The 23218-nt window shown below is 31.7% G+C and overlaps 1 protein-coding gene across 2 annotated transcripts; it reads right to left on the minus strand.

Annotated features, from left to right (window-relative positions):
* Positions 1-1412: 1412 nt before the first annotated feature.
* Positions 1413-7443, minus strand: LOC120577418 (ER membrane protein complex subunit 4). Of its 2 annotated transcripts, none has more exons than XM_039828774.1 (6): positions 6974-7443; positions 5549-5803; positions 5008-5161; positions 3829-3926; positions 3400-3465; positions 1413-1854 (listed from the first exon to the last, which is right to left on the minus strand). In XM_039828774.1, the coding sequence occupies exons 2-6, from the start codon at positions 5726-5728 to the stop codon at positions 1816-1818; spliced, it is 537 nt and encodes a 178-aa protein (XP_039684708.1). In that variant the 5' UTR covers positions 5729-5803; positions 6974-7443; the 3' UTR covers positions 1413-1815. The 2 variants fall into 2 exon arrangements, with proteins under 2 accessions (XP_039684708.1, XP_039684707.1); XM_039828773.1 differs by having other exon boundaries at positions 5549-5740; positions 6974-7442.
* Between the last annotated feature and the right edge of the window lie 15775 nt (positions 7444-23218).

Genomic DNA, 23218 nt, shown 5'->3' on the forward strand with positions numbered 1-23218 from the left:
AATATTTTTTTAAAAATTCATTATAAATATAACATTAATTTATTAAAATTTTAAATAAATAATACTGATATCTTTTTAAATATATTTATTCTTTTTTTTTTTAGAAATCAAAATGGGATATAATACTCAACTGGCTATCCTTCTAGCACAAGGTGTGCCAAGAAGGATAACAAATATTTACAACAAAGTATCAACGAGAATGAGCAATGATTAGCCTATACCCAACCCGAACACAAAAACGAGTTTTTGCACCAATCATGAAACTTATAATTAAAACTAGCAAATTTTGCTTTATGCAATAAAAAGAGAGAAGCTTAATGTTCTCCAACAGTTGGGGAAAGGAAGTAAATACATTTTTTCTTAACACAACGTTGGACTCAAATGATTAATGTGTTTTATTTAAATTTACGGATTTGACCGATAACAGAGTTTGATATCATAGGATAAAATAATTTGTGGTATATGCTAGGGTGAAAACAAACAAAAAATTATATATTTGTCAATGTTACTAGCATCGGGATATTGTTACTAGTATTCATGTAGACACATGTTCGTCCAATTGATCTTTTTTATTACATTAATGTTTATAAATTACGAACAATAGTGTTAATTTTTTACTCAAAATTTAATGTTTGTGTTTCTGCCAAATTATGACACAATTTAAAATAATCGTGATGTGATTGGTGAAGTTATTATTTGGAGGTTTCAATTCTTCAAAAATCATGGTGGGACTTTGGAAAATGTGGCGTGATTTGACTTGCAGCTGGCAAAAGTACAATTGGAAAATCATGTCATGATTTGGGAAATCGTTGCGCAGTTTGTCTGGATGTGAATACTATAAAAGAAGTCTTTGACCCCATTTGTTGATGGATCTTGAGAATCTCATGAAACCAAAGGAAGGAACTTTAAGATAATTTAGAGGTTAAGATTTGAGGGTCTTTAGGTGAGATTCAAATGATCAATATGTGAATCTTAGAGAACCAAAAGAGGGGGCTCTTGGGAAAGGGTTCGTGTCATTTTTGGGAGAGATTCATTGCTTAGGAAAGTTGAAAAACACATGAGAGAAGAGTCTTGTGAACAACTTAGGTGAATCTTAGGGTACCAAAAGAGGAGATCCTTAGGAAATCAAAGGCTAAGGGTTTGTTTCTTTTTGGGTTGGATTCTAGAGTTGGGAAACACCTTAGGCAGTGAACTCATTGGGTCTCTTGATCACTATAAAAGACTCGGAAAAATAGTAGAAATTAGGCGTGCTCTTGAAGAACTTATGTGCATGAATTTTATCTAATTGTTTGTATAAGAACAAAACTATAATACTCTACCCAAATATTGTCCATTCATACGTTATGATAATAAATACATCTTGACACCTTAAGGGTAACCATATTTTGTATACTTACTTCACATTGGGAAGGTTACAGGTGAATCAACATAGACATTTAAAAGAAAGGAGTCTGAAAGAACATTAGGAAGAATTCGGGTTCGATCCCCACTGCTAAAAAAATTCTCCTCCCCTAACATTTCTAGTATGCTATTTCCTTTTACATCAGGCTTGCAGTAAAAGAAAGATATAGATTTATAAATGTGCAAATATTCAAATCCTACATAAAAAGAGAAATGTTGTTATTAACTATTCAGATCACCCAGTCTACTACAAACCATGTCTAATCTTTGGTGACTGCAAGTATTGGTAACATTAATCATAAATAAGAAACAAATCAGGCCGAATGAGATCCTGTGTGACCATTACAACATGCTAACAGTACCAACTCCTTAAATTACTCCAAGAGAAGACAAAAAAACGTAAGAACTGGAGCATCAACGGAAATTTAGACCCCCACCTGAGTACTCCACCTCCTGCAGATACAAAAAAGTAAGGTCATGAACTAAGACTTAAAAGAAAAGAAACCAAGGGTGTTGCAGCTCATGGAAATCACAAAAGGCTGAAGTAGGAGAGATGCCAACAAGTTATAGATTTTTTTTCAGTGGACAAAACCAGTTATAGATTTATTTTCAAAATGAAGCATTATTTCTGAAATTAAAGTGGTCAAAAGTTTATGCAGCAAACACATAAACACAGCATGCATTTACGTTTTTGACTAAAATCTACCAATTCTTCACTATGGCATATGTTCTTTTATTTATACACCGAATGATTGTGGTTCATCTATATTATTCTGGCTTCAACGCCATAGAAATTACTTGTAGAAAGCATTACTTTGCAATTAATGTTACCATTTCATCTCAATAAATCAAAACTTATTAAATCTATATCAATAAGCATGCCTCTGGTTTTTTTTCCTGGGTCTACAGGTATTGTTTCCCAAACATTTTAATAGCATATAATGCTATGGATAGGTAGACTGACACATAAACATGATACGTGTAGCATAAATTTACTATGTAACATGTAATGCCTAATACAAGTATAAAAAGTACAAGATATGCACAAAAAAAAAAAAAAAAAAAAAAAAAAAATCACAGCATGTAGAATATAGCATCACAATTCAAAATTGAAGGGCAAATTCACAAACCACGACACAACTCTCAGCACACAGAAAGAGAAATTGTGGGAGTGGGTTCTGTTTGGAGTTGGATTCAGGTCAACAGAGCAAGGTTTCAACTCATTAGAGGTGGATTCACTCACCACATTAGCCAATTTGGTTCGTTCCAATCTAGCACCAATGGATCTGTTCATGTTTTTTAGTTAACGGTTTCAATTACTAGGAGCTATAGACAGAAATGCTAAACTGTACACTGGAGGAAAATTGATTGTGTTACTTCATTGGAGGGCGACTAAGGACTTGGTATGAGGTTCTACATTGGGAAAATACCAGTATAACCAGTTTCAAGAGTGCATCAAGCTGCTCTCTAGTTGAAGTGACAATGAATGCCCACCTCCATCACTATCAAAGTTCATACGAGGGGGGGATGTTGGTGGATGCAATTACCCAGGATTTGATGGATAGAGATGAAGCACCAACACAGTTCAGGTTCCCTCTTGATAGAGCTCAATCCCATATAACCCACTGGCTAATGCTCACGTGAAACTGTCTAGAATTCAACAAGATTGGCTAAGGCCCCCACAGGTTTTTTTCGCTACAGGTTTCTATTAATCTTCCACCATGAATTTTACGCTATGAGATAGTGATAACATGACAACTATTAATCAAATTGAATTCAGACTTATAAAGCATGTAGCTGCAAGTTAAAGGAATAGAGCAACAAAGTGTTGAAATATTTCATTTAATCATGAAGAGGTACTAGAAAATGCTCTAGGATTGTCATAATACCTTGAAGACAGTAAGATAATGTGTCAACGTTTTAATTAATGTTTCAGAGGACTCAAATATTTTGGACAACAAATAAAAGTGTATAATGCACTTAAAAAGAAAATCCAACCTGAGCAGGTGCTAAGGATGACACCCAGTCTGATGTGTGGGTAGGAAGCAGTCCCAATGAATTGAGCTGCAGAAGAGGACAGTAACATGAATAATGGGGAAAAATAATAATAAGTATATGGCACCAAGATTTTCAAACTTATGAATCTAGACAAACTTGTGACATTAAATTAGCTTCCTAAACCTCAAATACATTATAGAACATAACTAATTTAACCCAACTATCCAACAAAATGAACCAAAACTGTAAAATTTGAGATAAACAAAACCATGTATATACTTAGGCTGATAAATACACTGCTCAAATCAAGAGTTTATCAATTTTTCAGAGTTAACTTGAACTCATACAAGCAATTTAACTCAAAGACTTATAAAAAGAACAGAGTTTACAAGCAATTTAACTCATTTTTGTTTCAAGGTACAATATTACCTTCCAAACACCTAGTAACATGCCTCCCAAATTAAGGGCAATGAATACCAACTTAGGCCCAAGAAGCTCCACTTTAGCATCTTTGTAAGGTTCAAACACTGCAAAAAATAATAATAAGCATACGTGAATGATTACAGAACAAACAGAAACATGTACATGTCATCTTTACACGTACATGTAGAATGAAGAAGACAACAAGTTAATCGAAAACTAATGGTATGTTTGGCAACGCTTTTTTTGGATTGGTGGGGGTGGGGGGGGACAATATTTTTTTCCTTCAAAAGCTGTATAGGTCTCAAATGCTTTTGATAAAGGTTTTACATTATTGTTGTATTGTAATTGCATCAAAATTCTTGAAATTGCATACAAATGCTATTGATGTATCCACAGTTCCAATTGCAAAGGTCCTAAAAGATTTAACATCGCAAGCCACAATTTAAAATGAAGTGTTCGATTAAAAGCTGTTTTGAGCACAAAATAAGTTCATCATCCAAACACGCAATTACATATCTTATCAGATCAATTCCTAATGAGTTACAACAAATCAAAAGAGAAGAGAACTGGGATTATCTAAGATCAATGGTTCTATTCAACAGTACATATGAAAACCTTGTTTGGATTGACTTATTTGAGCTTATCTACTAGCAAAAGCAATTATGAGACTGATTGAAAGAGCTTATGACATGTCCATAGTTGTTTTCAGCTTATATCCATAAAATCTCTATGATAGCTTACGATAACAACTTATAGTTTATATGAAACCAGTTCTACTTTATTTTATCTATTTTTATATAAATTTCTTATACATAAGCACAACACTTAGAATATAAACCCTTGAATAAGTTATTTATCAAAACAAGACCAAATTTCATCCACAATATAAATAATCAACCTCGTTATCTTGAGACATCAAGTTATGTGTAATCAACCTCGTTATCTAGAGATATCAAGTTATATTAATTATGATGAGCAACACCAGTTTATATATTCAATTACAATCATTGAAAGGAGGCGGAGATTTAGTAAGGTCTAGCTCAACTGGCACCGTCGGTATTGTTAAGCTGGACATCTACACCTGAAATCTCGCAGGTGTGTAGGAGTTTCAGGTGGTGATTGTCACTTTGTTTATTTAATCAAACAACGAAAAAGGAGGTGGAGAGAGATAGAAATGATACTTACTTTTTCCAACACTCTGTAAGGCACTTATGGGTTGCCAAAGAGCTGAGAAGGTAATACCAATACTAAACAAGTGAACAGTGTTACCAGCCATCCACATCATAAACCCCATCATTAACAAGTTCTTAAATGGTGCTTGTGCAACTTCCCAAGCTTTCTGTTTCCAATAATAGAATTAATCAATAACAATTACAATCAGATGTAATAGTAATAGTTAGTTACAATAATTAGTTACATGGATTAGCACTTGGTACTTATTAGATCGGTCAATCATTCCCATTCGACATCTATGAGGGGAGTCATGCTTTCGAACGATCATGCAAATAGTTTGTTGGTACGCCCACAACTCAACTCATAAGAAAGGAATGGAAGGAGACCGACTGAACTAAATTTTTGACTAATATAACTAATCATTATAACACTAATATTATCGTGAATAAAAGATTATAATAAATTCAAAACAATATAAAAAAATAAAATAAAAAATACAGAAATTATACATAGGTTACACTAAATTGAATTGAAGAAGAGAGGGGAAGCATGCCTGAGATTTCCAATTGGATTCAGCATCTTTCTTTTGGCGACTAAGGGTAGAATCGTCTTGATCGAGGGAAGCGCGTGAGAAACCGGGAGGATCGATGAAATCGCGAGAAGTTGAGTTATCGGAGAAATCAACGGCCCATCTTCGTCCTGAAGAACCCATCACACCCTTTCCTTTATCCATTGAATTGAATCGCTGAAGAAGGAAGAAGGGTTTATTCAGATCGCGAAATTTAACAATTCGCAGTGATGAAACAAACTACGAAAGAGAAATATGGTAACTCCGTGATTTTATATCTCTCTTAATATAAGAAGGGAAGATGTTGTGGAAAACTTATTTTTGCCCATCAATGATTGGCTGCCACATATCACTTTTAAGGGTAAATTTTGTCTTAAAATTACTTTTTCTAACTAAATGACCTCACTTAACTACTATGATGTCATTTAACTATAAAAAGCTTATAGTTTGATTTATTTTGCTCTTCAAAAAGTCAGTTCCATTACATGCAAACTATAAGCCAGATTTTGGTTGACACGGAATCCAATCAATGGAGCCAAATTCTCAATTTCAAAATTCAAATTTCAAACAGACTTTATATTTATCCTTCAATACTCATATTCTTTCATTTTCCTTTCCTCTTTTTTCTGACTTATTCTTATCTACATTTTTTCTTCTTTTCATTTCTTTAGCTTCATTTTCTTCTCTCATTGCAGGAAATTCTTTTTAAAAGGAAGAACACAGACAGGTAAAATAATTTCTTTTCATCTTTACAAAACCATGAAAATGATCATTAAACACATTATTTCTTTAATTTTTTATCTTCATTTTATTGTTGAGCTTCATATGACATATTTAACAAACTATAGAATCTTCAACATCACATATGAGGCAAAACAAGAAAATGTATAAAGATGAGAAGTTAAAGAATTGAGAATATGGTTTAGCATCAGTTTGGTTTTATTTTTTTATGCATAACAATTTCGGCTTTGTAAATAAATAAAAAACTATGTTTTTAGTTAAACCACAACAAGTAAAGTAATAGCATAAAGTGAATTTTTTAGAAAGAAATGAATATTATTTGAGTCATATTACAAGAAAATGTAAGTGAAATTTTTGTTAAATCATAACAAGTAATAACAGAAAGTGAAAAAAAAAATTCTTTTGATTTACAAATAAAAATTTTATTCTTCTGTAAAAAAAAAATCTTAAATTCTGAAGAAAAAAAAAAAGGCTGTTCTATAGATTTTTGTTATCAATCTGTAGTATAAAAAAAAAACAGACTTTTTTATCAGTAGCATCAGAACTAAAAAAGATTCATCTACAAAAGAAATTTTTACATCTCTAGAAATAAAACAAAATCACATCCAATTTCATATTTGTATTGTTGTTGTTGCATGTAATGGAAACAAAATATGTAAAGAACTTGACCTTGATGAAGACAACAGCCCAGGTTTAAGTGTTTGTGTAAAAATTCTGACCCAGATCTGGAAAACACGTAAGCTCTTTCCCGGCGCGGTGGTTGCAAGCTCCGGCGTGGTGGTCACCGGCGAAGGTTGTCCGTTCCTGATTTTTTTTTAAATGGGTTTTGTAGAGAAGATGGAGGGGACTCTTTTTATGGTGATGGATTTTCAAAAGCTTGTGCGTGGATGTCAAGATCTAGCCGAAAAGATGGTCGTAGGGAAATTTAAAATCATCTTTGAGTTGAAATAAATTTGATAGAGTATAATTACAGATGAAAAGGAGAGGATGAAGATGGTGGAGCAATGTAACGACCGCCGGAGACACACTGAAGGAGGGAGGAGGCGGCGGCGGCTAGGGCTTGTTTGAGAATGAGAGAGTTTTCTAGATTTCTTTGGTGAAGAGAGAGAAAATTAACTTTGAAATAAATATGGTGTGTGTGGAATAAAGTTAAATGACAAAAAATAAAATAAAAAGAAAATTATAAAAATATACTCTAGGTTTGTACGAGATAGAAAGGGGTAAAGGGGTATAGACTTTTGAGAACTAGTATAGTGACCCGTGCCAGCACGGGGAAATAAAAAACTTTTTTGATCAAATGTATAGATTTTAAATTCGATATGAAAAAAATATCATCTTAATTTTGTATATATTTTGAAATATCTAAACATTGCATATAACGATAAAAATATTTGGATTATTATACTTGTACTAATTATTTGTAGTATAAGATGCATTCATTGTTAAACTTAGCATATGTAATTTTCTTGCAAAAATACGCCGACGTACTGTGTAATAATATTTGTTGACAAAATGTATTTTATTAATCATAAAAACTAAAAAATATGTATTTTTTTAATATAATAGTCATTGTCACATGCATACACGTAGTCGGTAAATGCAAACGTTTAATTTTTAAATGTGTGTATAAATATAGTTTGGGCTACAAAAACACCGATTGTTATTTGTTTTTAATTTTTACAAAACAAATGGTCTAATGTAAATATTGTATTTTAGGGGTAACAACGATGTAAAAAAAAGGTTCTGCGGATTGTTAAACCTGAAAAATGCATGAATTAATAGTCAATGGCAGGAAGATCTGCTTATATAGAAATTGCATGTCTATAATGACCAGTACGCCTTACAAAGAAATTAAAAAAAAAAAAAAAAACAACTTTCAATCAATGCGCAACTTTAGTTTTCTAAATTATAGCAACAACAATTCTAAAACATAACCAATGATCATACTTTTTAAAAAACTTTTCTAGAAGTAACTCGAGAGACAGCGACATAGAGTTGCCCATGTGTGAACACGGGCTTAGGAAGATAAACTCCCACTCGAGATAAAGATTGAACCTGACTTTTATTTATTGTCATTGCAAAACAAAGCGTCAATAGAAATTATTTGCGCATGAATTTGAAGGGTAGTCCTGGATCACTCGGAATAAGATTCATCCTGGGAATGAATACCTTGGTACTTGCCCTTTTTCCTGTAATTACGGTGGCAGCTATCGTGCTCTTCCCTAGATGTGTAACTGTCAGCCTTGTACCATTACACAGTTCATTGGCCTGATCCATGTTTCTCATCAGCATAACTGGACATCCCACCTTTAGTTTCAACCGGTGATTTGGAATACCAGAGCTCTTAATACCATTAAGGAATTCCGTTGTGAACCACTCACTTTGGACATCAGAATTTTCACCCGAGCGACAAACAGAATCAGAGTTTAAATACTCTTTCTCTTCACTTGGAATCAATGACATCATATATTCGTTAACATGTTCAACTGAATCAAGCGTTGGTGCGAGTATTCCCCTTTCTTGGAAAAATAATCTTTAGGAATTTCTACCTTCATTTCACCATTCTCATCCGAAGCGTTGTTACCGTCTCTAATTCAGAGTATCCACTTGCCAAAATTAGCAATTTCTTTCTGCTCTGCAGGTACCAAAGATGCACCCAGTCTCATATTAACAGTAAGTCTCAACACATCAAAATAAGCACATATCTTTGATGAATTGATTGATGCATCAACAATATATTGCCTCGTTCCTTTTCGGACAGCAGGCAATATCTGCCTAATATCACCACCTAAAACTATTGTCATTCCACCAAATGGTTTAAACTCGTTTAGGGGATCATTCTTGGACATGATATCACGCATTGATCGGTCAACTGCCTCAAAACACCATCAGTGCATCAATGGAGCCTCATCCCAAATTATCAACTTTGCAGCACGCACTAGGTCTGCCCCAGGACTATCCTTTTCCATCGTAAGCGATGATGCCTCATAATCTCAATAGGGACCGTCAACTTCGAGTGTGCGGTTCTTCCTTCTGGTAATAGAAGAGTCATTATACCGCTAGATGCAGCATTCAATACAATTAACCCCTTCGATCTAATAGCAGCCGACAATGTTTTCATATAAAGGTTTTTCCAATACCACTGTAACCATATAAGAAAAAGAAACCATCGTCGTCAGAACCAACGGACTCCATGATCTTTTCATGCACATATCTTTGTTCATCAATCAGCATCAGTAACATATCAGCATGTGTCTTTTACAGTTCATCTTTGTTGTAATTTAGCTCATCAACGATAAGCTTGTTTGTGAAAGTTGGCATGTCTGCTGCGTTTGGCCTGGGTATAGATTTGAAGTCAGTAAGCGACTCTCCGTTTTCCTGAAGCAGCATTTCAATTTCAATCAAACAAAGGTTCTTAAAGTCATCGTCACCGATACGCATATCTGTATATTAAATGTAAAGTAACGAAATTAATATTAACACCTTTGCATGCATTTGTGTGCACGTTGAAGAGAAAGAAAAAATATTAGCTTTATATGAGAATCCTTTATATTTAAACTTATCAGCCTAAAAAATGTAGAAAATGTTGAATGGTATCGTAGAGTTAGTAACTCTTAGTTTTTTCTTTACTATATCCTAAAAAAAAGTACCTTTTAACTACTTAAACTACTCTAATCAGCCTTTACTATATCCTAAAAAACACACCCCTCGAAAACAACCCTGTCATCAAGGTTGGAATGTGCTAAATTTCTTAATGTGTAATAGTCTTCATATGTATCACCCTTATCCCTATTTTTTATTAGTGAAGTATTGTTTTGATTCTCACTTTAATTTGAACTCTTTGGTTCCACCAAGATTTTTTACTCCTAGCTAGGTCCAAAACCTATTAATTCTTCCAGTGCCTCTTTTGCTACTTTTCTAATCTCATATGTCATCTTGTTCCACGTATCATTTTCACTTCTATGTAGCTTCACACAACCTTCCTTCAAAATCTTTTGCAGAAAAACACTTTGGTTTTGATCCTTTAAATGTCACCACTTGATCCTTGTTTCCCAATCATGGCCTCTCATCTCCACTCTTATCTTAATCCTTACATCCATAACCAATACTATATGTTGGATGGTCAAACTCTCTCCATGTAAAACTTTAAATTCAAACAAATATTTCTGTCATAATTCCTAATAAGAAATAAATCTATTTGAGAACATGAAATCCCACTCTTGTATGTAATAAATTTCCTTTTTATTTTCCTAAAGTAAGATTAAAAGACAAAAAAAAAAAAATCTAGGATGAATTTACCCAATGCATTTATCTCCCCAAGACTATACCCTCATTCAAGCCTTTAAAACTTATCAAGCACTCCTTACATGCCCATTTAGATCCCCTCCTAGAAAAACATTTTCTCCTTGTGGTATATCTTGAATTTAACCTTTCAAATTTTAACTTTAGAATATTCTTCCAAACCTACCTAAGATGGATAAACACTCATAACATTAAAGATGTCTTATTTCCTTTAAAAAAATAAAAAATAAAAAATAAATATGTCTTATTAAACTAAAAATTTGTGGGATACAATCAAATTTCACATCCTCTTTACATCCACAATATCATTTTTCAATTCCTTATCCACAATAATGCATACATCATTTCTCAATCTAACTTTTCCAGTTTATCAATGCTTATATCTTGAACTATCTAATTCTTTCGCCTTTTCATCTACCCACATAGTTTTTTGCTGGCACATAAAATTAATCTTCATTTTAGTCACAGCGTCAACTATTTCCATATATGTGATCTAAAAAAAAAAAAAAACTATTTCCATATATGTTCAAATAAGAGTACATTTATTCCATGTTCTAAAATAGATCATACTCTCATCAACTAACTTGATTACCCACACTCGTTTACAAAGATGTGGAGACCCTTGCTTATTTTTTACTGCATTCAGGCAGCGATGTATCCATCCTTGCTCATTTAACATTGTATTTGAGCTATACAACGCGTTTCTTCTACGCATTGATCCAGTTTCACATTATTATATACCTGGTCCATGTCATAGAGATTTAAAGTGTTTCAATTAAATTCAAGTGTTCAAATTTTAATTAGTAGAATCTAGTCCAAGTCTTGAAATTTTTATAATATAGAATGTAATTTAATTATATATATTTTTAAGATTTGTTTAAAATAAAATTACGTGTAATTATTTATTGATCAAACCTAATGAAACTTGATTGCATCAGGTAATAAATTATAATGAAAACCGACTCATCCCGTGAACACCTGTGGGCGTGGATGCTGAAGCAGGTTTGCTTAATTTCTTTTTAAATAGTTATCATCATCCATAATTAATTTTTTTTATACCCATGACGATCACAAACTTATGTTTGCTTAAATTTAATTTTTTTTTATTGAATGATTTTTCTTACAAACGACGAAGGAATTAAATGATTGTATTTCCTATGTTAGTGGTCATTTACTATTGATTGATTTTAATTTCCTCATCAATGAAACTCTCTTCAGTTCATTAAAAAACAATGACATATTGAAAGTGCTCATCCCACTTTCACTTAAAAAAAAAAAAGAAGTTATTTTTTAGGACAAAAAACAGGTATATTTTTATTTTATTTTTCAGGAGAAGAAGATGGTTTGCATGGTATAATATGAGTTAGACTATCCATTGTACTCTCTTTTATTATGTATTAATTTCCTTAATAAAACTCAAACATTTTTTTTTTTGAACAATTAAAACTCAAACATTTAAATATTCAATTGTCATTCTTTATCTTTTAATAAAATATCTTTTTTAATTATGATTAATGCACATTAGGATTATAGAAATCAATACTTTTTTAATGATTTCAATAAAAAAAAACTATAAAAAAACAATAAAAATCGAAAGTACCGTAAATAAAAAACTATAATAATCATTTATAGGTTTGTTTGAAGTCTAATTCGAAATGTTTTTTAAGCAAAATATCATATGATCCAAATATAAAATCAAACACGGTTAACTTTGACTTGGATGAATCTTTTGAAGAAAAAAAAAATCCAATCAAATATAATGCACTATAATTTGGATCAATATTTACATATCCAAAATAAAGTAAAAGAAAACTCTTTTAATGTTAATAATATAAATGAACGATAGATTAATAGGTTTGATAAAAAAAATAGATTAAACTAATAAATATTATTAAAAAAAATTGGAAACCCTTTTCATTTCATTTTATCACAAGTTGATAAAATTTGACACACACACACACATAAGAGTAAGATGAAGTATAAAAAAAAAAAAAAAAAAAATTAGCAAATAATAGATTAATGTAATAAATTTGTAAAAGTTTAGTCTAGTGGTAAAAAGACATATCTTAGATATTAAAGACATATCACCAAATTAAATCAACTTTTGATAAAAGGCTTAATTACTTTTTTGGACCCCTATCTTTCCAAAAGTTGCGGTTATGGACCACTAACTAATTTAAATACAAAATAGCCCCTATGTTTTGATTCTTTGGCAGTTTTGGACCCCAAGGCAAAAAAAAAAAAAAAAATTGACACGTGGCACCTCACTTAGGGTGTCACGTCAGCGTTGACCGAGTCAACAATGGACTGGGGGTCCAAAACTGCCAAAAAATCAAAACATAGGGGGCTGTTTTGTATTTAAATTAGTTAGGGGTCCATAACCGCAACTTTTCGAAAGATAGGGGTTCAAAAGTGCAATTAAGCCTTGATAAAATGAAATTAACCGCTTTTCCAAAAAAGATTAATATAATTATTTTAAAAATGTCTTTAGGTTTAAATTTTTAAAAAAAGATCAAATTATTTTTATTCATAAATATTTCATTTTTTTTTATATAAAAAAGTTAGTAAACAAATTAATCAATTTATTCATAAAAAATTAAATACATTATACATAATAATTATGATTAAAATTTGTCATTAAGGATAATCTTCTCATTAAAGCTAATTATTATTTGAAATCTTATAATAAAATGACTTATTTGAAGACATCATTATTCATTAAGAAAAATATTCTCATAAAAATTAATGTTTATTCAAAATATTACAATTTGATGACTTGTTTAGGAAGTTTGTATCACGTTAATATTTTTTTTTGTTACAGAGGGAAATATCGCATTAATATATTTTATTAAATAATTATATTTTTATTATTACTTTGTTACTTGTATTTATTTGATTGGTTGTATATAACTTTTTTTTAAAGAAATATTGGTTGTATATAACTATTAATTATTATGTGAGAGTTCACCTTAGAATTTTTTACGTGAAAAGTGTTACCGAGGGTGTCAATAAAAACTCGTGAAAAAATAATCTAAATTCATGCACATGTATTAATATACTTGTATTATTCATGTACATGTGATATACAATAAATTAATAATTACAAATCATGAAGAAAAAGGGGCATTCACGACACGCAGCACTAAAATTTCCAATATAATATATACAATCTTCAGTTTCTTTGTCATTCTTGTATTTGAAAAAAAAAATTAAAGAAATAGTGCACTATTTCTTAATACACTAAATTCAAACGCCTCATTATCAATGTCTTTTGCAATGCTCCATCATATGACTCTTCTTTCTCATAAACGACTTTTTGTGCGTCACAATTTCTAATCACTTTGTCTCCCTGTCTAAACTAAAAAACAATAAAAGATATAAAAATAAAAGCTTTATGTAATCTAAATTAAAAATGAAAACGGCAATATATGTTAATGAGAATAAGAGATTAACATTTTTCAATCACATATAAACCAAAGTCTAAAAATAAAAACAATGAAAATTGAAATTATTATTCAAATAGGAGACATAGAAAATAATAACAAAATAAGAAAATAAAGAACAATTCAATAAAAAATTTGAGTTTATAGAGACTTTCAGAAAATTTGTGTTGCATTTTCCATGTGATGTAAAACTTGTGAGTATCATAAACAATATTTATAGGAAAAATCATCATGTAATAACAATAATCACTCCGTTGATTTCTTCAAAAAATGTTTGTAGCCGAAAATAGAAAATCAATAGGTCATAAGGTTTTTTTTTTTTTTTTTGTTCGGATTGCAAAGAAAGTTGCTCAATAGGTTGTTTAGTTTAGAAAATTTTAATCTGATTTTAATACCAATAAATTCCAATAACCCGTATTTATTTGGGTCAAATAAAAAAGCTACAAATCAAGAGCAAATAATATCTCTTGCAATGTTTATTCGAGAAAGTTTCAATTTGATTTATAACTAACAATAAATTCCAAAACCTATTTATTTTCGGTCAAACAAAAAGAGGAACACATCTACGATAAACTAAAAAATCAACCTATTTATTTGGGTCAAATAAAAAAGCTGCACATCTATGAGAAAAATATACAATTTGATAGGGTATCAATAGGTCAATGTTACAATAAAATTTTGTATTAGATAAACTATTATTAAATTTATAAAATATAGATTTTACTACTTAATAAAATAAAAAATTCACGGATTGGCAAAAAAAAAATCAATTTGGTAGGGTATCAATAGGTCAATGTTGCAATAATATTTTGTATTAGAAAAACTATTATTAAATTTATAGATTTCATTGGTTCACAAAAAAAATCATCGATTGGCCAAAAAAATAACCCGTATAACATTATTTTTGTTTTGTTTTGAATAAACACTATTATACGGTATTGTTTTGAATAATAAGTGTTTTTTTTTCTAACATTATTAATAAAAAACAAATATTAAATTTTATATTAAAAGTGTAACTTTTGCAACTTTTAAGAGATTAAATGCACAATTTTTTTTTGAATTAAATTTTATATTAAAAGTATAACTTTTCCATATTTGTTTTTCAATCATTAAAATTAAAAATATTATAATAGCTCACATTATTATTGTGAATATAAAAATGAAACAATTTTACATTTCATTAAATTCTTTCAATATCAATACTTTTAATCAAATCGTATTTTTATTATTTGACATATATCAATGATTTGATCTCTTTGACATTAAAATATTTAAATTTTATTATTTGTTTTATTATAATACCTGAAATTAAATATTTAAATTTAAATTATTTGATTTAAATCCGTATTATTTGAATTCAAAGTGTTTGATTTTTAATTTGATATGAAATATTTGAATTAGAATTGAATATGAATTTGAAAAACTTCCTTTTATTCATAAGCATTAAATACAAATTTGTGAGGTTGAATGTAGTGAGAGTATTTGTGAGGATGAATGTGGTGAGAGTATTTGTAAAAACTCATGAAAATGAATAGGTTGAGAGTGCCACATGTCATATGAATAGATTGAGAAAAACATTTCCATAAAAAGCTATGAAATAGGTCCTAAATTTATATTATATAGATTGCTGTTCCCACGTTATATAAGGCTGTGCCACACGAGTAAATGACGTTTTTCCTCCTGCGGTAGTTAACTACCGAAGTTTGGAATCGGCTGCAGTTAACTACCGAAGGTCCTTCGGCTGCCACTTTGATACAATATACTCCCTCTGATCCTATTTACAAGAGACAATTTACTTTTTAGATACATCAAATAATTTATGTATTTGGTTTATTGACTAGATACATATATTATTCAAATCTAAAAAGTCAACTTTCTCTTATAAATAAGACCGGAGGGAGTAGTATACAGTGGACCATATTAGACAAAGACAATATTATCAACAGGAGCAATTCTTCATTAGTTTTTGTGAAGGTAAATTTCGAACAAAAATAAAATATAGTCAATTACCCCCCTATGACGTGGCATGACTTTCCTGACCATGTGTCAGCGCCACGTGGCAGTTAACGGCCACATCAGCATCTTGGATGGAGGAAATTAACGGAGGGGGTAATTGACAGACGCTTGACCATTTCGGGGGGGTTTTTTACATTTTGCAAAATTCAGGGGGGTTTTTGACGAAAGTTACAATTTTATGGGGGTAATTGACTATTTACTCTTTAAAAAAGAGTGACAAAATATAGGCTTAATAGGTCATTTGGTCCTTTAATTAATTTCAAGTTTTGATTTTTGTCCCATAACTAATAAAAGTCATGTTTTGGTCCCTCAATTGTATCTCCGTCAGTCAAATAAATCCTTGGCTGTTAAGTTTAACCCCAAATGTCTATGATGGATTACTTTTAGAGTGGTCCACCATAGATCCTATTAAATATTTTAATTTAAACCGTTTGATCTTTTTTTTTTAAAAGAACCATTAGATTATACATGTCTATTTTATCTTATGATGTACCAGCAACACCTAACTTTTTTTCCTTTTCTTCATCGTTCTCCCCCTCAACTTCTTCATCATCTTCATCAACATTCTTAAAAAGAAAAAAAAAAATCCAGAAACTCATAAATCATCATCAACCAATTTTTCTTTCCTTTCTTCATAATTCTATCTAGCTTCTTCCCTATCCTCATCTCTGAACAAATTTGCAAAAAAGAAAAAAGAAAAAAATTCAATCCAATTTCAATTCAATATACAGAAAATCAAAATAAACAACCCAATTTTTTTTTCTTCGAAGAAGAATGAATTGAAATTCGATTAAACAATAAGCAGCATTCACTTATCATTACAATCAACAGCAAGCAAAATTCACAACCCACTATATTAGTTTTTCTTCAATAAGCAACGAAGGATGGTGAGAAATAAACAACCCAATTAGTGGCTATAACATATATTGTTAATATAGAGTTTTTCTCACCATCGTTCTCATTATTACAATCACTTTCTTTCTCTATTCACACCATAGCCACTAATTTTCCCTTTTCTCTCTTTAACCAAACCCTTTTTCAAACAACGTTTGTGTGTGTTGGGGTAATGCAGACTTGTATTTTGGCCTTCTGTATGTTATTTTTTCATTTATGTTCGTTACTGGTAGTGTGGAATTTGATGGCCTGTGACAGCATAACCTAACTGCGGTGGCGAAAGCAATAACAATGAAAAAGAAGAGGAAGATCTTAAATTGAAAGATGAGCCTCTTGTGATGTTGGATTTGATTTGACAGAAGAGATTCGAGTGGGAAGGATGAAGAGGAGAATGGATTGGAATGTGAGAGAAGAGAAGAGGCATGAATGGTGATGAAAGAACCCTACTTTCTGGGTTTCTAATTTTTTTTTGCCATTTATACTTGCCACGTGGACAAAAACTAACGAAAGTTTAATATTTTGACAGACGGGATTTTTTTGACTGACGGAGACAGAATTAAAGGACCAAAACATGAGTTTTATTACTTATGGGACCAAAATGAAAATTAGAAATTATTTAAAGGACTAAATGACCTATTAAGCCCAAAATATATTATACAAGGGTCAACTCATCATCACTTCAGAATTTTAAAATAATTGTTGTAAATGAGACAAGTTGTCACTGTGCAAAATTTTTAAAAAATTATTATAAACAAGACATGCCGGTATAAATTTTAAAATAAGTATCGAACATATTTTGGTAGTGGTCGGGGTTTGAACCCCGGACCTTGCATATATTATGCATTATCCAAACCAACTGAGTTAAGCTCACGAGGACATAAGTATTGAACATATGACACAAAGAGACAAGTTGTAGCCGATATGAATTTTAAGATAATTATTAACCATGTGACATGTCATCACTTATATATATATATATATATATATATATATATATAGAGATATTATAAAAATATTTATTATAGATGAAACAAGTTGTTATTGTTAACTTAAAAAAACTTTAATAATTAGTATTATGACGAAATTGTCACTGATACAAATCTACTAACATCTACTTCTTCTAACAATATCTAAAAAACAAAGTCCAACAAAATAAATAAATTAGTCTACAGTTATCAGGGGAAATTAGTTATACATGACCATTATCTGTAATTAGTTTTTAAAAAAAAAAATTAGAACATAATAAACAAGCTGTCGCTCATATAAATTTCAAAATAATTATTAACCATGTGACATGTCATCACTTATATATATTATAAAATATTTTTTTGAGGGATTATATTGTAAAATATTTATTATACACGAAACAAGTTGTCATTGTTAACTTTAAAAATTATTATTATACATGGGCGAAGTCGTCACTAATATCTACTTTTTTTAGGGGGAGCCGATACAAATTTACTAACATCTACTTTTATTAACAATATATATATATATATATATATAATCGAAGTCCTTCAAAATTTCATAACCGTCCTTATTAAAATTCACTATCTTCTTAATTTCATGTGTTAACTTTAAAAGATTTATTATACACGAAATAAGTTGTCACTGTTAACTTTAAAAATTATTATTATACACGGGCGAAGTCGTTACTAATACAAATCTACTAACATCTACTTATACTAACAACAATAACAATATATAAAAATCAAAGTCCACCAAAATTTCATAATAATCCTTATTAAAACTCATTATCTTCTTAATTTCATGTGCATAATTGTCATTTTTCAAAGTTTAATTTATTAAAAAAAAAAAAAAAACTAATTACGGACAACAATCATCACAAGTGTAACTAATTTCCGCTAAGAACTATGTAATTAATTTATTTATTTTGATGGACTTCAATTTTTATATATATTGTTAGTAGAATTAGATGCATACTCCATTTTTTAATCATAATATAAGTGAAAAAATGACTTAAAAATTTAAAAAATCAGCATTATACGTAATATATTTTTTTATCCCTTATACGTGATACATGTTATCATTAGGTACAAATTTAAAATAATTATAACAAAAGAGACAAGTTTTCGTTAATATAAATTTCAAGATAATTATTAACCATGTGACATGTCATCACTGATATATATTATAAAATATTTATTATACATGAAACAAGTTGTCAATGTTAACCTTAAAAATTATTATTATACACGGGCGAAGTCGTCACTAATACAAATCAACTAACATCTACTTCTACTAATAATTGCTTTTATAGACGGGCGAAGTCATCACTAATACAAATCTACTAATATCTACTTCTACTAACAATAATAAAAATAAATAAAAATCAAAGTCCACCTGTAACACCCCGTTACCCAAAACAATAAATATAGCATAAATACATCAGAGTAATTTCACAACGGCATGTTACACGTCATTTTAAAAATTCTTAAATAGAAAATAAAACTATTTAAAAACAAATCAACTTATTATAACTGAAAACATAGCAGCGGAATAGTTTTCAGAATCCATCTCATCATGAATATTCAACAAAAGTCTTGGCATTAAAGGCCTAAACATCATCCAACATCATAGTTCAAAGATAATAAAAAGGCTCCACATCACAAGTTCCAAAATTTGATACATGGAAAGGAAAGCAACAACAACAAGATAAACAATATTCTCATCCCACGTATCAGAGCCCTAGACACGACGATGAGCCACCACCGACTACTCAGGATCACCTGCAAGTTACGCATAGGAAGGGCAACATTTTCAAGCAGAAGGGGTGAGATTCACAACAATAAGTATAGATATTAAAATCATCAAATGAACCTAACACCCTATAACTTCGAACATGTTCACTTGCAAATATTATAATTATTCACAAACCACAACAACATCATCATAATCATCCACTTAACAAGTAGGTATACAATGTATAAAATATCATCACCATCAACAATACACCAAGACCACAATGAATACACATATATAAGAATGTATATCAAGCATCAACATCAACAATACATCAAGACTCATGCAAATGACATGACCACTGCTAAGACACCATCTTAGACTTCTTAAATGAAATGCAATAATGCATGTGGTACCAATCAGGACCGAGGCCCTCACCGCTTTTGAATGGTTAAAGCATTCATCAGGACCGAAGCCCTCACCGCTGTTGAGCAACTAGTACTCCAGGACCGAAGCCCTCACCGCTGTTTTTATGCATATGCAATGGACCTACTTGTGTATATCTACATACAACTGACCATGCAATGCAACTCCATGTGACTCCACTTAACTAACATGTATGATTAACAATTAAACATACAATGCATTCATCATCATCAATCAGCATCAAGTCCAGCAATTCAATCAATCAAATAGTGCATAATTATATAACTATGCTTAAATCCAACAACATCATGATACTACCACTCATGCACGAAAACAACACTCAGGAACTGAGTAGCTCGCCTCGCGAACACATCTGCTCGCCATGGCGAGTTCACAAAACACTAGCTCGCCATGGCGAGTTCAAGGCGAACTCGAGGCGAGTGAAAAATAGGTGCTCTCGGGAAAAAGTGACATTTTCTCACTCAAACTTCAATTCTAAGTTCCCTATTCATCTTTTTAACCTAAAACTTCCACCATTCATCTTTAAAATCATCTAAGTACCTTAAACCACTCCCAAAACATCTTATAACAACTTTTCAAAAATCACATTTTGTTTGGGCTTACTCGCCATGGCGAGTTGGACTGCTCGCGAGGCGAGTAGTGATATTGCTCACTCGCGAGGCGAGACATGAATGCTCGCGAGGCGAGCGATGAACGTCAGTACGGCCAGAAAACTGGTTTTTCCCCAAAATCCCATTTTTCTTCCAATCACTCCCCAAATCAGTTTACAGATGTAAATTAACTTCCTGTATGCAACTGGAACCTATTTCTAACATCAAATTCATGATTACAACTTCAAAAACTACAATTTCATCATAAAACCCAAAATCCCCAATTTCCACCAAAACCTGTTAAACTCAAAATCAGACTTTAATTTCTACACTATTGAAGTAAACCCCACCCTTACCTTAGTTCAGAATGAAAAATGCACAGCAAAAAGGGTTCCTCTGGTTCTTCTCTCTTGCTCCTGGTTTTCTCTTCCTTGGCTTGGTTTCACGTAAAACTGTTTCTGACTCTCACTTCCTATTTTCTTAACTTCCCACTTAAGAGTAACTCCCTCCTAATTGCACTTAACTCCCCCAAATTCCTAATAACTCCAATTAATTCCCCAAACACCAAAATAATTAATATTTCATACTTATTTTTAATTATTATTAAATAAACCATATAGTAAAATAATGTACCACATAAAACATCCAAAAATCACATATATATAAATATATGCATAAACTCCACATAAATCACCAAACATCATATATAATAATATATATATATATATATATATATATACTCCACATAATAAAATTAATTAAATAAATAACTAGGGCGTTACAACTCTCCCCAAATCACAGAATTTCGTCCTCGAAATCTTACCTCAAGCAAACAACTCCGGATACGACTCCCGCATATTACTCTCCAGCTCCCAAGTCAAACTTTCACCAGTCGTTCCACCCCAAACGACTCTCACAAGAGGTATCTCTTTACCTCTCAAGGACTTCACCTTTCTGTCATCAATCCTCAATGGCATAGTCTCAACAGTCAAGTTGTCCCTAACCTGCACATCATCATCTCTCGGAATCACATGAGAAGGATCCGCAACATACTTCCGAAGCTGAGAAACATGAAACACATCGTGCAAGTTCGAAAGATGTGGTGGCAAACCAACTCTATATGCCACTGTACCAATTCTCTCTGAAATCTGATACGGACCAATAAACTTAGGAGTCAACTTTCTCGACTTCAAAGCACGTCCAACACCCGTCAAAGGAGTGACCCTCAGAAAAACATGATCACCCTCCTGAAACTCAAGATCCTTTCTTCGCTTGTCATGGTAACTCTTCTGTCGACTCTGCGAAGCTTTCATCTTTTCTCTTATCAACCTGACTTTCTCAGTAGTCTCATGCACCAAATCCGGTCCCAACACAACACTTTCACCCGACTCAAACCAGCATAAAGGAGTCCTACACCTCCGGCCATACAAGGCTTCGAACGGTGCCATACCAATACTCGAGTGATAGCTGTTGTTATAAGTAAACTCAATCAAAGGCAAGTGACTATCCCAAGCTCCACCTTGCTCAAGCACACACACTCTCAACAAATCTTCCAATGATTGAATTGTCCTCTCCGACTGACCATCTGTTTGAGGATGATAAGCCGAACTCAACTTCAACTTTGAACCCAAAGCGTCCTGTAAACTTTTCCAGAACCTAGAAGTGAACCTCGGATCTCTATCCGACACAATGCTAGACGGAACACCATGAAGCTTCACCACACTGTGAATGTAAATCTCTGCTAACTGTGCTACCGGATAACTGATATTAATAGGAATGAAATGTGCCGACTTCGTCAACCGGTCGACAACAACCCAAATAGCGTCATGCCCTCTCGAAGTGTTCGGTAAACTCGTTACAAAATCCATAGAGATACTGTCCCACTTCCACTCCGGTACATCTAACGGTGTCAACAACCCTGCAGGCTTCTGATGCTCAACCTTGGATTTCTGACAAATCAAACAGGCATAAACAAACTGAGCAATATCTCTTTTCAAACCGGACCACCAAAACAGTTTCTTCAAATCATGATACATTTTTGTAGCCCCCGGGTGAATACTCAACCTACTCTTGTGACTCTCCTCAAGAATCAACTTCTTCAACTCTTCATTGTCAGGAATACAAACTCTACCTCTGAACCTCAACACACCCTGATCATCAACTTTGAAATCACTATCCTCAGTGTCATTACCAGAAGTCATCAAATCAACAAACTTCAAATCTTCTTTCTGAGCTTCTCGGATACTGTTCAAGAAGTTACTATCAATTTTCAACATTCCCAACTGTATACTCTGGGGTGACAATTCACAGACAAGACTCATGTCTCTGAACTGTTCTAGCAACTCAAACTCTTTCACCATCAAAGCAGACATGTGCAAAGTCTTCCTACTCAAAGCGTCCGCAACCACATTGGCCTTACCAGGATGGTAATTCAAGCCAAAATCAAAATCTTTCAGTAACTCTAACCACCTCCTCTGCCTCATGTTCAGTTCCTTCTGGTCAAATAAATATTTCAAACT

The sequence above is a fragment of the Medicago truncatula genome, chromosome 8, assembly GCF_003473485.1.
Source record: "Medicago truncatula cultivar Jemalong A17 chromosome 8, MtrunA17r5.0-ANR, whole genome shotgun sequence".
In the NCBI taxonomy this organism is placed as follows: domain Eukaryota; kingdom Viridiplantae; phylum Streptophyta; class Magnoliopsida; order Fabales; family Fabaceae; genus Medicago; species Medicago truncatula.